At 49.9% G+C, this 16,192-nt stretch overlaps 1 protein-coding gene across 2 annotated transcripts in view; it reads right to left on the reverse strand.

Annotated features, from left to right (window-relative positions):
- Window positions 1-455: 455 nt before the first annotated feature.
- The window catches only part of PIN1 (peptidylprolyl cis/trans isomerase, NIMA-interacting 1), a 36,522-nt gene continuing 20,785 nt past the window's right edge, over window positions 456-16,192 (reverse strand). For both annotated transcript variants that reach the window (XM_077329313.1, XM_077329312.1), the window contains exons 3-4: window positions 13,495-13,602; window positions 456-1,926 (exon numbers count right to left, since the gene is read on the reverse strand). In XM_077329313.1, the coding sequence (XP_077185428.1) occupies window positions 1,817-1,926; window positions 13,495-13,602 (218 nt within the window). In that variant the 3' untranslated portion in view covers window positions 456-1,816. The remainder of the gene's footprint in view (window positions 1,927-13,494; window positions 13,603-16,192) is intronic.

A 16,192-nucleotide genomic window follows, 5' to 3' on the forward strand; every position in this document is an offset into this window, starting at 1 on the left:
GCAGGGGAAGGCAATGGCCGACCACCTCTGCTTCCCACCTGCCTGGAAAGCCTTGACTGGGGTCAATCAGCCGTGACTCGACAACACTTTACGGACACACAGACACACACCACAGGCACACAACCCGCTTGCTGGATGACCAAATAGCTTTATTTCACGACGCATCTCTTGCTCATTAGTTTCAAATATTCTTATCATCCCAACACTATCGTATTTTGTAACCGGTTTGCTGGGGGACCACGTACTTATAATGCGCTTGCAATCCACCTCGTGTCCCAGTGAGAAAGGCAGACTATAAATGAAAATAGATTCCTATTTATACCATTTTCCATGAAAGGACAAAACGCAGATGAAATAATACACAACAGCGCAAACCTATGTACAGTCTGGTGGTAAGACGGGGGGGGGGGGGAGAATGGGGAGGAGGGGAGAATAAATCAATCTCGGAACACTGGTGACATTTAATTGGCGAGGAGTTCTTTTCTTTATTTTTCTTGCATAAGAGAACTGGAACACTCTCTCTATACATATATATATACACAAAAGCTTACTTTGCAGTTCATGGTGAAGAACGGTGGGGATTTTATTGATTTTAGTCAACAGAAAGCAATGTAGCGTAACCGGGGAGGGGGGGGACAGGGCGGGGGAGGGGGGGACCAAACAGCAACTTTACAACGTTTTATCTTCTTTTATTTTTTCCAAACCACGCATGGATCGTGACCTGCCTCTCTGTGGGGGGGAAAAAAGAACCAAACCAAAATAAAACCTACAGCTAACTCGCCCTCCCTCGGGGACGGCGTTTGAACAACAAGCACCACGCACAGGAATGGTTAAATGCACAATTTCATCCTAGGGGCATTTTTTTACAGGGGTACGTTTTCCGTTTTTACCTTCGGGGTGGGGAAGAGGGGAGGGGAAAGGAGACCGACGGTTACCCCTTTCGCTCGGCCTAAACAGGAAATAAAGAGGCATCGGCGAATCCAGAGTCTGCGAAAGCAGACGAGAAGCCAGCGCTTTGCGGGGAGGGGGAATAATTCAGTTTGGACAGCCTGGTGCACGTACTAGATTCTCGCACAAGCATGCAGCCTCCCCCCCTCTCCCCCCACGTATCCCTCTCCGCAGCAGAAGCAAATGGGAAAGCCCTCACGAGTAATAGATTCCCCGTGTCACAGGAGTCAACAGCTCTGTGTTCGAGGGGCAAGAAAATCTCCAGGCATTTACTTGGGAGGGAATCTGCTGGGCTGGGCTGCAGGGGGAAAAAAGGGCAGGGGGGCTTTATTACTTAAAAAAACAAAGCGGGACACTGGAAGGAGGCAGTTTTCATTCTACCTAAAATTCCAAGAGCTAACTTTTGACGCCGTCGGGGGGGGGGGGGGCGCCCGTAATAAATAACTCTATTTTAAGTCGGCCGGGGAGAGAGAGTGAGCATTGAAGTATAGACCCTGTAGCACAGGCGTGTCTCCCGAACTGGAAGAGCCGTGGAGATCAAACTGGAACGGCTGTGGATTTATTCTTTCCTTAAAAACATCCCGCCTTACCGATCGTCTCTTCGGTTGTGTTTTGCGGCCTCGGCGAACTGTGCGTCTCGAGGGGGTGCGGAAGGAAGAAACGTAGAGTCAAGGTGTCAAGGAAGGCGTGGAGATATGGGTGGGGAGGAGGGGGAAGGGGGTGTTATAGGAATAAAATAAAAGTTAGATGTGTGGAGTTTGTTTGGGGATGGAGAAGGCGTAGAGAGGGATGGGTTCGAGGTTCTCTTGCTCCTTTTTTCCCCTCCCACCACCCTTTTCTTTCCGAGCCGTGTCGCCGAAGGCACTTTTCACTCCGTACGCAGTATGATGTGGATCCCTGAATCCGTGAATACTGGTCCGCTCATCTCCCCGGTCCTCAGCGCGAACGAGGCGTCTTCAAAAGGCTTTTGCATTTGACCTGCCGGAGGAAAGTAAAAAAAAGATTGCGATTAAGAATGCCGCTGCGGCAAAAGACGGCCCGCTCTGGCCCCCTCCAGGCAGTGCAGTGGCAAGGGACAAGGCCAATCTGGAATCATAGAATCATAGAGTTGGAAGGGACCTCATGGGTCATCTAGTCCAACCCCCTGCACTGTGCAGGACACTCACATCCCAATCGCTCATCCACTGTCACCTGCCACCCCCTTGAGCCTTCACAGAATCAGCCTCTCCATCAGATGGCTCTCCAGGCTCTGTTTAAAAATCTCCAAAGATGGAGAACCCACCACCTCCCGAGGAAGCCTCTTCCACTGAGGAACTGCTCTTAACTGTCAAGAACTTCTTCCGGAGGTTTAGACGGAATTTCTTTTTAATTAATTTCATCCCGTTGATTCTGGTACGACCCACCGGGGCAAAAGAGAATGACTCTGCTCCATGGCAGCCTTTTAAATACTTGAAGATGGTTATCAGATTCCCTCTCAGTCGTCTCCTCTCCAGGCTAAACAGACCAAGCTCCCCAAACCTGGTCTCCAACCCCCTCACAATCTTTGTTGCCCTCCTCTAGACATGTTCCAGTTTGTCTATATCCCTCTTCAACTGGGGGTGCCCAAAACTGAACACAGGACTCCAAGTGAGGCCGAACCAGAGCAGAGTACAGAGTACTCTGTAAAGGGCTCCTTGGAAAGCCATCCGGACACCAGGACGAGGAGCCGAGAGGCGGTTGTGAGGTATGTATGTGTGTTAAACGCTGTTCAGTTGCAGCCAACTTACGGCTGCCCCCAAGTGAGGAGCAGAGGTGATTTGCCTTCTCCTGCAGAAACTTCTGGGCAGGGGTGTGTGTCTCCCTTCGAAACACCAATCTTGCTTTGCTTCTGAGGTCAAACCAGATCAGGCCATACCAGGGTATCCCTAGCCCAGGGTTTCTTAAGCAGGGTTTCATGAAACCTTGGGGTTTCTTCATGGCTCTAGAGGGGTTTCCCAAATGGATGGGAGTTAGTTAAGTTTGTATATATTTTTGATTTCTTCAACGTTTATTATTATTATTATTATTATTATTATTATTATTATTATTATTATTATTATTATTATTATTATTATTATTATTATTGGTATTATATTTCCAACACGCTATTCCTGAGCAGGCTCATGGCGGATTACAGGTGTCCAGTTAAAACTCCCATTTAAATACCCCATTAAAATGGACAAAAAATACAGATACAATAAACCCGTGGCCCACAACCTTCTTCAGGCTGCGGACCGGCGGCGGCGGTGAGAGCGATCGCCCGGTCGCACAAGAGCAGCTGGGTCGCGCATTCGCGTTTGCGCCATGTGTGGCCGCAAACACGCATACGCGGCACTCCTGCGCATGCACATTTGTGGCTGCACATGGTGCAAATGTGCATGTGCGGCCTGGCCACACCTGCATGCATGCGCAGGAATGCCGCGCACGCGCGTTTGCAGCAGTGCATGGTGCAAGTGCGCATGCGCGGCCCGCTGCGGCCCTGCAGAGGCCCGGTGGTTGGGGACTACCGCAATAAACCAACAACCCAACAACTCCCTACCTCCAGAGGGAGGATGCAGGAGAGACAAGATAACCAAATTGCAGCTTGACACAAGGGGGGCCCCATCCATCTTCCCCCACTGCCCCAGTCTCAACCTAGCAGAAGATTTCCATTTTGCAGGCCTTGCGGAATGCTGGAAGGTCCCAGAGCTCACCTGGGAGCTCATTCCACCAGGAATTAAGTTCATATTGAGCTTTAGCTTTTCTAACAACTTATATGGTCATGGTTGAACTGCCCCCCTACCATGGCCAAGGATGGGCCTGGAGGGGATGGGAAGTAGAGTTGGTTCTTATATGCCACTTTATTATACCAGGAGTCTCAAAGCGGCTTACATTCGCCTTCCCTTTCCCCTCCCCACAACAGACACCCTATGAAGATGGCCAGGCTGAGAGAGCCCTGATATTACTGCTCGGTACACCAACCACCGCACCGAGGTGAGGGGCCCCAGGAGGGCATGCATACAGTGATACTTCCCAACCATATTCCGCACAGTCGCACCACTTCAGAGGTTCCTCTCCACCTGAAGAGGGGTGTGGTGGTTTCTCAACAGTAAAAATTCCTGCGGGCGACTTGGAAATCCTGTTGTCATGCATTGAGCACAGCTTGGCTTTTTCATGGGTGACTCCTATTACTCGGATGTCTGTTGGAAGACCAACTCTGCTAAACCTACAAACTCCATTAACTTCTTAACGTCTCTTGCCGACAGCTCCATTTCCCAGAAAGTAGAGAGCGGAACCAGGGGCTCCGCTACTGTAGACTTGATCCTCATCAATAAGGAAGAGCTGGTGGATGAGGTGGAAGTAGTGGGCACCCTTGGTAGCAGTGACCATGTGCTTTTGGAATTTTCAAATGTGGGAAAGAGAAATCCTTTACATAGTCGGACGGATAGACTGGACTTCGGGAAAGCTGATTTTAACAGACAAAGGTATGTTGGGTAGAGTCCCGTGGCCAGAAAGACTTAAAGAGATGTGAGTCCAAGAGGGCTGGGAGCTTCTTAAAAGTGAAATACTGAAGGCTCAATCACAAACAATTCCCTTGAGAAGAAAAGACGGGAGGAGCCTAAGGAAGCCAAGGAGGCTCCATAAGCAGCTGTCAAATGATTTGAGGAATAAGAAAAGAGTCAATGGAAGGAAGGCCTTATTACCAAGGATGAGTATAAACAATTAACCAATAATTGTAGGGACACGTTAGGCTAGCAAGAAGTGCTAAACACAGAAAACAAGATCCCTACCAGCAGAAAAACAGCATATCCGGGATAACATTTCCCACCCAGCTGTCTGCCTACCATGCTAGCTTTCTGGCTGTGGGACGTTTTTTGCATAAGGGAGTGTTCACAGACACGCATGCTCGACTGTCTCTACGTGACAACAGTATACTGCAGTAGCGGTGATTGATAAGGTCAGGGTGGGCTCCACTGCTGGACAAGAGGGGGCTTCTTTCCCCGAATGGGAAACCCCAGCAGACAACTCTTGGGGCAAGCAAACAACTCCAACTTTGCACCACAGCTATGTGACATGTTCCAGGGGAGTTAACCAGATATTAACCCCCTTAAGCCCCTCACTGGCAGTCTTCAAGCCAAGGTTGGATACACACTTTTCCTGGATGCTTTGGGCTGATCCTGCGTTGAGCAGGGGGTTGGGCCTGTGAGGCCCCTTCTAACTCTATGATTCTATGATTCTAGATATTCTAGATTCTAGATAGTTGTCCAGACCTCCCCGGCAACAGAGAAAGGAAACGTGAAAAAAATCTGATCTCCAGTGGGACCCTGAAGCAGTCAATCTTCACATTCTGTTTACATTCTTGGTCCTTGTTATGTGTTAGAGACTCTCTGAAAATTGCTGTTTGGTTGCAATGTTTTCAGTCTTGTGTAATTTTTTATTATTATGTGTTCAAATGCTTTCATAGAATCAGGGTTTGGAAGGGGCCAGACAGGCCATCTAGTCCCACCCACTGCTCAATTCAGGATCAGCCTCAAGCATCCAGGAGAAGTCTCTGTCCAGCCGCTGCTTAGAACCAGAGAATCATAGAGTTGGGAGGGGCCAGACAGGCCATCTAGTCCCACCCCCTGCTCAATGCAGGAACAGCCGAAAGCATCCAGGATCAGTCTCTGTCCAGCCGCTGCTTAGAATCATAGAATCATAGAGTTGGAAGGGGCCAGACAGGCTATCTAGTCCCACCCCTGCTCAATGCAGGATCAGCCTAAAGCATCCAGGAGAAGTCTCTGTCCAGCCACTGCTTAGAATCATAGAATCATAGAGTTGGAAGGGGCCAGACAGGCTATCTAGTCCCACCCCCTGCTCAATGCAGGATCAGCCTAAAGCATCCAGGAGAAGTCTCTGTCCAGCCACTGCTTAGAATCATAGAATCATAGAGTTGGAAGGGGCCAGACAGGCTATCTAGTCCCACCCCCTGCTCAATGCAGGATCAGCCTAAAGCATCCAGGAGAAGTCTCTGTCCAGCCACTGCTTAGAATCATAGAATCATAGAGTTGGAAGGGGCCAGACAGGCTATCTAGTCCCACCCCCTGCTCAATGCAGGATCAGCCTAAAGCATCCAGGAGAAGTCTCTGTCCAGCCACTGCTTAGAATCATAGAATCATAGAGTTGGAAGGGGCCAGACAGGCTATCTAGTCCCACCCCCTGCTCAATGCAGGATCAGCCTAAAGCATCCAGGAGAAGTCTCTGTCCAGCCACTGCTTAGAATCATAGAATCATAGAGTTGGAAGGGGCCAGACAGGCTATCTAGTCCCACCCCCTGCTCAATGCAGGATCAGCCTCAAGCATCCAGGAGAAGCCTCTGTCCCGCCACTGCTTAGAATCATAGAATCATAGAGTTGGAAGGGGCCAGACAGGCTATCTAGTCCCACCCCCTGCTCAATGCAGGATCAGCCTAAAGCATCCAGGAGAAGTCTCTGTCCAGCCACTGCTTAGAATCATAGAATCATAGAGTTGGAAGGGGCCAGACAGGCTATCTAGTCCCACCCCCTGCTCAATGCAGGATCAGCCTAAAGCATCCAGGAGAAGTCTCTGTCCAGCCACTGCTTAGAATCATAGAATCATAGAGTTGGAAGGGGCCAGACAGGCTATCTAGTCCCACCCCCTGCTCAATGCAGGATCAGCCTAAAGCATCCAGGAGAAGTCTCTGTCCAGCCACTGCTTAGAATCATAGAATCATAGAGTTGGAAGGGGCCAGACAGGCTATCTAGTCCCACCCCCTGCTCAATGCAGGATCAGCCTCAAGCATCCAGGAGAAGCCTCTGTCCCGCCACTGCTTGAAGATTACCAGTGATGGGGAATTAATATCAGTGTCTCATGAATACGTTGGGCACTTATTAACCTCTTGTGTATCTGTTAAAGAGCAGCTGTTCTATCAGGATTATATTTATTTTATTTATTTATTTAGCAATTCATATACCGCCCCTCTTGGATATACTGTCTTGGGTCAGTTAGCACAATTCAGGTAGATCAGTAAAACCACTATACGTAACACAATCCTGCTTCTCCTATAATATATGCTTCTGTAATAGATTTCGACTGTTTCTCAGCCATTTCTGGGGTCCCGCCGTACATAACTCTCGTCCAACATCAGCTCTTCTCTTCTCAGAGTCTGCTTTCCCCCTACCTTCATCCGGTCTACACACCTGCCGTAGAGGCCTATTCCCGCACCCCTTTTCCGGACCAGGCTTCCAACAATAACTCGATAGTGTGGTTCCGTGGAAGCCACAAGCCTCGGCTTGCTGCCAAGAACCCAGATCGAAAGCTCGGTAAATGGAAAGGACCAAGGGGCGCTGCCGTGGGGCAAAGAATAAATGGCGCCCGCATTTGAATTCAGAGAGGTTCGAATGCCTGCCGCTGCCAGCTCAAAATAATGAGGCTCTCAACGAGTGCATGGAGGCCATCCTCTCCACGGGAGACTCCGGCTCCAGGAGTCGAAAAGACGTGAGAGGAAAAAGAACCGACAGGGAGCGCCGCTCTGCTTCCCGAACTCAGTGCCGCGCCAGCTCTGCAGAGCACCGGGCTGCCTTCAAGTGCCCGCCGCAGCACGGATCAGGCGAGAGAGACCAAGTAAATCTTGTGTAAGTTTATGACCCTTGTCTGGGAACCGCGAGACAGGGCTGTAAGGAGGCGCGAACAGAAAGCCGGGAGACAGCGTGACGGATGAATCTCTGGCAGGATTTTTCCCCTCCCTTTTTAAAGGGAGAACATTCGGGTGATATACTAATCTCTTTGAGGGCTCTGCATGGGCTGCGTGTCGCAGATGCATCACGAGCCCGAGAAGGGTGGGTAGAATTTATGGATTTTACGGGAGGCTTTAAATCCATCTGTGCCTCTTCCCCCGGCGGGGAGCTCTCGACTTCCTTTCCCGAGATTAGTCACTGCGGCTCCGGCCTTTCCCCTGCAAGCCTTATTCTGGAAAAACAGAGAGATCTGTCCAAAGGTTTTGAGAAACTCCCAAGAATTTGGTTGTTCGGCCGACTAAAAAGTGCATGCGGGGACCGAAGAGCAAGACGCTTGCTTTGGTGTCAAGGAAAGCCAGTGCCCCAAAACAGGTGACGTGGGTTGTTCAGACAATGGTACGGTCACATTTTCCCCTTTATTTAATTAGTTAATAATCCTCCTTTCTCACTAAGGGCTCGAGGAGGAGTGCACAAAGCAAGTCGGTACAATCAATAAAATGGGACATTTGATAACCAGTGCATTAAGGCAGGCATTCTCAACCACGTTACCGTATCGTCCCTCGAAGGCCCTCGGTGGTACTGTGGTCTGGAGGTTTTCACAATGGCAATTGGGGAGAGCCCTCCCACCCATGCGAGCAAAAACGAAAAAAAGGTTTACAATTTTTTTAATTGTCCCCTGATCTGGGTTGACCCCGCTCCCTCCCAAAGTGGCCAAAGATGGGCCTGGAGGAAATGGGAAGGGGGGGGGGCATCCATTTAAAACAGCCTTTCTCAAGTTTTTAACTTCTTCTTAACATTCTTCAGCCTTCGAAAAACCCCAGAAATGGTGCAATCGAGCAGAATATGGTTGGGAAGCAGAGCTGTGGACACGCCCACCTGGAGCCCCTCCCCTTCCCACCCCCTCCAGGCCCATCAATGGCCATTGGGTTGAGGCCATATATGGCAACATGACCATATATGGCCATATCACTCGATAAAAATGTAACAATTTTTTAAAATATATAAAATTATAATTAACTCTTACCCATTGAGGAAGCCCGTCTAGGGCCTTCAAGAAGCCAGATTTAAAAACTGAGAAGGCCTGATTTAAACTATTGCCGGTCCAGGCTCCTCTCGCTTCCGGGGGGCGTGGCAGGGAGGGAGGGCCTGGTGACATCACTTCCCGGTACCTTGAAGCCTGAAAAACGTTCCAGCGGTACCTCCATGGTCAAAGGGTTGAAAAAGGCTGCCTTGGAGTTTTAGAAATCTCCAGAACTACCAGAAAGAAACTGGAGCGCAAGAAGAATGTTTATATGACCCATTAAGCCGGGGGTGTCAAACCTAGGGCCTGTGGGCTAGAACCAGCCTGCCTACGACTCCTATCCAGTCAGTGAGCAACTGGTGTTCTCAGCTCCTGAGGGGAAAGGGGTTGTGGGAGAACGCCAAGCGCTGCCTGGAGGTTTCGTAAACAAGCTATCAGGCCTTCCCCCCAGCCCCACTGCTCCTGGGCAAAATGCCGGAGGGATGAGAACTGGGGGAGAAGGGTGGGGAGAGCTTTTGTGGGTTCCCCAGTAAATCAATTGTTTTCACTCCTTGGAATCGATTGCTTAATCAGGTTTGCCCGTGTCCTCCACAAAATTTATCTCTCTGGTGCCTGCATTACATTTTACGGCCACCCACACGCTAACACGTCTGTCACACCTGGCTCTCGTAACAAGCGAGTCCGACACCTATGCCTTAAGCGGTACAGAAATCACAGAATAGGATCCTATCGATGATGAGCTAAGCACGGCATGGGGACTGAGCGTTTAGTTAGTTTGCTACCTCTTTTGGACAGTGCGACCCTACCAGCTTGGTAGAGCCAGCTTGGTGCGGTGGTTAGGAGTGTGGACTTCTAATCTGGCGAACCGAGTTTGATTCCCCGCTCCCCCACATGCAGCCAGCTGGGTGACCTTGGGCTCACCACGGCACTGATAAAGCTGTTCTGACCAAGCAGGAATATCAGGGCTCTGTCAGCCTCACCCACTTCACAGGGTGTCTGTTGTGGGGAGAGGAAAGGGAAGGCGAATGGAAGCCGCTTTGAGCCTCCTTCGGGTAGAGAAAAGCTGCATATAAGAACAAATTCTTCTACTTCTATTATTGTGGTGGTGGTTGGATTTATTGCCCGCCGCTATCAGCAAAGTCATCTTGTGGCAGGTTACGCAGGATACACAAACACAAGGTTAAAAATTTAAATTCTATCCAACCCCCTCAGTTAAAATGGTAACAATGATCTTACCCTAAACTTTGATGGCCCAGCAAAATCAGAGTCCAGTAGCACCTTTAAGACCAGCAAAGATTTATTCAAGGCCTTTGTTGGTCTTAAAGGTGCTACTGGACTCTGATTTTGTTATGCTACTTCACCCCACTTGAATCTATTTGATGGCTTGCCACTTGAATCTATTTGATGGCCCATGCTAGCCTGACACAGGCAGTCTTCAAGCAAAGGTTGGATACACACTTTTCTTGGATGCTTTAGGATGCTTTGGGCTGATCCTGCGTTGAGCAGGGGGTTGGACTAGATGGCCTGTATGGCCCCTTCCAACTCTTTGATTCTATGATCTTATCAAATCTCAAAAGCTAAGCAGGGTCAGCCCTGGTTTGTGCTTGGATGGGAGACCGCCAAGGAAATCCAGGGTCACTCCATGGAGGCGAGCAACGGCAAATCACCTCTTGCCATGAAAACCCTACGGGGTCACCCGTAAATCAGCTCTGACTTTACAAGCCTTTCACCCTCCACCGTCTCGATCTCAAGTACATCTTCCTCGGGCCCCTCGTGCCTTTCCTAAATTGGTTGGCTTTTTTCAATAGCCATTTTTTACTCTCAAACAGAGATATCTTTAATCCCAAACGAGGGGGGGGGAAACAACTTTCATCTCCGTCCCTTGCCTTCAATAAAAACCCCCCAAAACCCGGGAAATGTCAATTACCCGAGAATTTCTGAAGAAGATAAATGGGATCGCTCGAGCCATTTCACCCCCAGAAGTAACCAGGACTCGTAGTTCTAATAAATTACGGTTTGCAGCTCCCCCCCCCAAAAAAAATCAGATGGGAGAGGAAAGATGGAGATTGAAGACAATATATTAGAAGAGTGAAACTGGGACTGAGACGCTACTGCCACCTAGTGGCAAGAAGGACTCCAGCTGCTTGAAAAGTCCACTGGGAAGTCACGGAAAGGATCACAACACAACAGACAGATTGTAAATGAGGCTAAACTACCAGGCACCAGCTGCACACGATTAATGGCCATTTCATGACTTCCCAATCCATAAAGTGCCAATATCAGCTACCATCCTTTTCCTTTTTCTTTTTTTTTAAAGGAAATATCTGACTGACCAAGGAAGAAATTGCTGCTTTTTGATAGCAAGACAGAAACCTGCATGGAAATAAAGGGAAAGGGGGGGGGGGGATACAGCCCTTCTGGATTTATGAGGGCAAAAAGTCTGAGTTAAATAAAAGTTAGCGGTGCCTTGGCTTGGAGAGATGCTGCTGATAGCTAATAGCGATCTCTCTCTGACAAAGGGGCCTTTACGTAAAAACACAGGGGAAGCCATGTTGGATCAGATCAATAGCCCATCCACTAACTCTCTGTGTCTCATAGTGGCCCAAACCCAGGGGCCATCAGGAGGTCCACCAGTGGCTTTAAGAACATAAGAGAAGCCATGTTGGACCAGGTCAATGGTCCATCCACTCCAACCCACTGTGCCACACAGTGGCCCAAACCCAGGGGCCATCAGGAGGTCCACCAGTGGCTTTAAGAACATAAGAGAAGCCATGCTGGACCAGGCCAATGGCCCATCCAGTCCAACTCTCTGTGTCACACAGTGGCCCAAACCCAGGGGCCATCAGGAGGTCCACCAGTGGCTTTAAGAACAGAAGCGAAGCTATGTTGGATCAAGCCAGTAGCCCATCCAGTCCAACACTCTGTGTCACTCAGTGGCCCAAACCCAGGGGCCATCAGGAGGTCCACCAGTGGCTTTAAGAACATAAGAGAAGCCATGTTGGATCAAGCCAGTAGCCCATCCAGTCCAACACTCTGTGTCACACAGTGGCCCAAACCCAGGGGCCATCAGGAGGTCCACCAGTGGCTTTAAGAACATAAGAGAAGCCATGTTGGATCAAGCCAGTAGCCCATCCAGTCCAACACTCTGTGTCACACAGTGGCCCAAACCCAGGGGCCATCAGGAGGTCCACCAGTGGCTTTAAGAACAGAAGCGAAGCTATGTTGGATCAAGCCAGTAGCCCATCCAGTCCAACACTCTGTGTCACTCAGTGGCCCAAACCCAGGGGCCATCAGGAGGTCCACCAGTGGCTTTAAGAACATAAGAGAAGCCATGTTGGATCAAGCCAGTAGCCCATCCAGTCCAACACTCTGTGTCACTCAGTGGCCCAAACCCAGGGGCCATCAGGAGGTCCACCAGTGGCTTTAAGAACATAAGAGAAGCCATGTTGGATCAGGCCAATGGCCCATCCAGTCCAACACTCTGTGTCACTCAGTGGCCAAAACCCAGGGGCCATCAGGAGGTCCACCAGTGGGTCTACAGCTCCAGAAGCCCTCCCACTGCTGCTCCCCAATCACTGTTATTATAAACTCCACCGAGTGGATCTTGCTATGTGCGTTACATATTTTGGCTGCTTCGTTTTAATCCTTGTACAAAGTTACCTCCAGTATTTACTCAAATGTGATAATACTTTTTTTCCTAGGGAAGCCCCTTCAAGAGAGAGAGAGGTTGGGTCATCTTAAAATCACACACAAATTACCGTTAGGCCCAATAATACCAAGGGGGAGGGGGTTATGTGCATGCATAACATTTTTTGGGTGGTCATCTTACATTGCTTTAGGATGCTTTGGGCTGATCCTGCGTTGAGCAGGGGGTTGGACTAGATGGCTTGTATGGCCCCTTCCAACTCTATGATTCTATCCGGGGTTGTCTTCCTTTTGTGCAAACACGGCGTGTTCTTCTATATGCCTCGGCCCCTATTATTTCTGCTCTTTGCTCCTGGTTTGCCTGTGAGTCAACGGAAGCTGACTGCAGAGGAAGCTGTGCCTCAGCTGCAGAGATATAGCAGAAAGTCTAATATCTTGGCACGAAGCAGAGAAAGCACGAAGCAAGGTGCTGGCAGGAGCTCGTGGGAATTGCAGCCCTTAGACATCTGGAGAGCCACAGTCTAGCTACCCCTGGATTAGACGATACTGGCTTTGATGGGCCGGTGATCTGAGGAAGTGTAAGGCGGCTTCACATGTTCATTTTATCTTTGCACTCATTTTTATCTCCCCCAATTGACATAACACCTCTGGGGCTCTGGAGTAACCCTGGAGTTTCATGTAACCCTGGTTGGGAATGGGTGGTTTAGACCAGGGGTAGTCAACCGGTGGTCCTCCAGATGTCCATGGACTACAATTCCCATGAGCCCCTGCCAGCATTTGGACATCTGGAGGACCACCGGTTGACTACCCCTGGTTTAGAGGGAAATGCTGCTCCCCCTGCAGGACAGAGCAGAGGCATTTTGTGAACGTCCCCACCCGCTCCTTAATCACCTAGAATTTATTTATTATTATATTTATATACCGCCCACCCCCAGGGCCTCAGAATGGTTTCATTTTCACGCTCTTTCCTTCCCAAAAGGCATCTGGACAAGAACAATTCCTGGGTGGGGGAGAGAGCATGTGACCTCTCTCTTCCATACATTTCACGCTCCAGACCTCTCCCTTAAAGAGACACAGACACGCCAAGACACTTGTGGAACAGTAAAACTTCAGCCTTGCAAAACAAACAAGCCCGTTTTCGCTCACCCCTTCCGAAAGCACCCAGGTCTCCTCCTGCCTTAGCCGAGCTGCAGTCACTGAACTGCGACGCGAGGGTTTCAAAGTCTTCCCCGGATTTGATCTTCTGGATGTAGCCTGTTGGAAAAGAGAGCGCAATTAAAGGATGCGGTCGGGGAGCTCGGAGCCAGCGCCACGTATTTTTAGATCTTCTCTCATTTGATTCTTCTGTCTCAGTTCATTAGATACTCCAGTTCCTTTTCCTCTGTCTGCAGAGCAGGCCTGGGTTAGGCTTTGGTGCATGACTGACGGATGCGGGTTTGGGCTGTGCTATGTTAGATTGGTCACATTTTTATGCAGACCTTTCTCCAAGGACCTTCGGGTTGGTGACTGTGTTATTTTTGTCATCACCGTGGGAGGCACGTGTAGGCTGACAGAGAGGATGATTGGCCCGGGTCATCCACAGGAGCTGCCCCCAACCCCCGGTCTGGGACCGATACCGGTCCGTGGATCAGTTGGTACTGGGGGCTGCCCTGCCACTGGCTCACCTTTGGAACTCTCAGGCGGCCACCATAGCTGGGGCTCCCCCTCCGCGTGGCACTGTGCAGCTGCTGCTGGCAGCGCCCCCCAGTGGGTAGCAGGAAGTCAGGGGTACCAGCGGGAAAGCAAGTGGAGCAGGGGCTCAGGCGGCAGTGGCAAAATCCCTCCGCAAAAGACTACCCCCCCCTCCCGGGCCTCAGTAAAATTGTCAAGTGTTGACCGGTTGGGGACCACGGATCCACAGAACCTCCTGAATGATGAATTTGCTGCCAGAGGATGTAGTGATGGCCATCGGAAGAGACAGCTTCAAAAGGGAATCAGATAGTCACGGAAGATAGGACTTTCAGTGGCTATTAGCCCGGGTGACTGAGGGAAACCTCCATCGTCAAAGGCAGTCAATCTCTGAATCCATGAAACAGCGTCAGGGGAAGGCCTTGGCATTTATTCCCTGTAGTTGGCCCGCCAGAGGAACATCTGAGCAATTTGGAAGAAGGATGTTTCCCCCAATAAGCTCCTGGACGCTGACACTGCAATAGATTCTGATGAAGAATTAATCTGAAAACAGGTTTATACCGGATGCTGTTTAATTGTGGACCCTGTTCCTTTTGGTTCCCTTCCATTCAACAAACTAGCGCTAAAATGCATGTGCAAAACACCAATCCACGAGGATTTAAACCAGTGGTTCTCAGCCTGGGGGTCGGGACAACTTTGGGGATCGAACGACCCTTTTACGGGGGTCATGGCAGGGCGAGCAGCTCGGCCGGGGGTCGGGCTGCCATCCACACAACAGCCTTGCGGGGTAGATCGAGATAGAGCGTTTGTCCGGAGCAGTGGAAAAGAGCGAGATCGGCATGGTGGGACAAGAGGCAGAAGTGAACCGAGAAACCCTGGAAGAAAGTCAATTTATAGACAATCATGAACAATGGATTGTCACGCCATTGGTCAGTTTTGGTTTAATTTCTGTGAAAGAACACCTGCCTAATTTTAGGGTTGGGGGTCACCACAACATGAGGAACTGTATTAAAGGGTTGCGGCATTAGGAAAGTTGAGAACCACTGATTCAAACGGAAGGTGCTTGCTGGGCTCAATTGTGCCGCTATGAGTGTGTAATTTTTTAAAAAAGACTTGGACACCTCTACACAGCATGTTCCACCCTCTTGTTGAAAAATTGGGGGGGTTGTTTTATTGTAGCAGAAGAAATACACCGGAGGAAAAAGACTGGTTATAATATCTGACGCATTTATTTGTTTACATCCCACCTTTCTCCCTAATGGGGGCCCAAAGCTTTTTTCTCCTTTCCTCAGTTTCATCCTCACAACAATCCTGCGAGGTCGGTTAGGCTCAGAGTGTGTGACCGACCCTAAGCCACCCTGGGAGCTTCCACGGCAGGCAGGTTTCCCAGATCCTAGCCCGAACTTTCACCACTGCACCATGATGGCTTTGCGGTATTTACGAGCACGTCTCCATTTACGAGACAAAATTGCAAAACTACCCAATCCTACAGAGAGGGAGCTGCAAACAGACATGCCGAGCTGGAAAAGGAACCAGGAACCAGACTGGAGCGGAGACATTGGTGCCTCAGCAGTTCAAGGCAAAGGTCACTCCAATGATCTTCCACTGGCACGAGAATCTTGCTGAGAACTGCATGAAATCCGGGGGCAGACTGCTCATTAGAACCGTCGCTTGGTGTATTGATTCCTTCCTGCGGTTACCAGTGACCCGCTGAACTTTGGCTAATGAGTCCTCACTCTCGAAGACGGTGTCTGGTAAACAAAATAAATAAATAAAGTGCATGGTCGTAGCTGCTGTCCACAGCTCCAGCGCAATGGCTAGCCATGCTTCTTCCTATTCCAAGGATCATCAGGGACTCTCATCTCCTTTCCATCGGAATCACAGCCATAACAAAAAAGCATCTCTTATGGCAGGGGTCCCCAACGTGGTGGCCATGGCACCCCCCAGGCCCTTCCCTTGTGTTTTTAGGAAGTAGGCAGGGCCAGGTGTGGTTTTGCCCATTAAGGCTTTTGATTGGTCAGTGGAGAATTTCAGTAGTCATGCGGATTTTTAGAACCTTTGTAGAAGCAACAGCTGCCAACACTGCAGGAAAATTTTCACTGTGTAAAGGGAAGCTGCAGCGGCCATTTTGCAGCTGGCTCCGCCTCTTGCGGCGGCCATTTTGTGGCAGCTCACT

Source organism: Paroedura picta, chromosome 3 (genome assembly GCF_049243985.1).
Source record: "Paroedura picta isolate Pp20150507F chromosome 3, Ppicta_v3.0, whole genome shotgun sequence".
NCBI classification, from domain to species: domain Eukaryota; kingdom Metazoa; phylum Chordata; class Lepidosauria; order Squamata; family Gekkonidae; genus Paroedura; species Paroedura picta.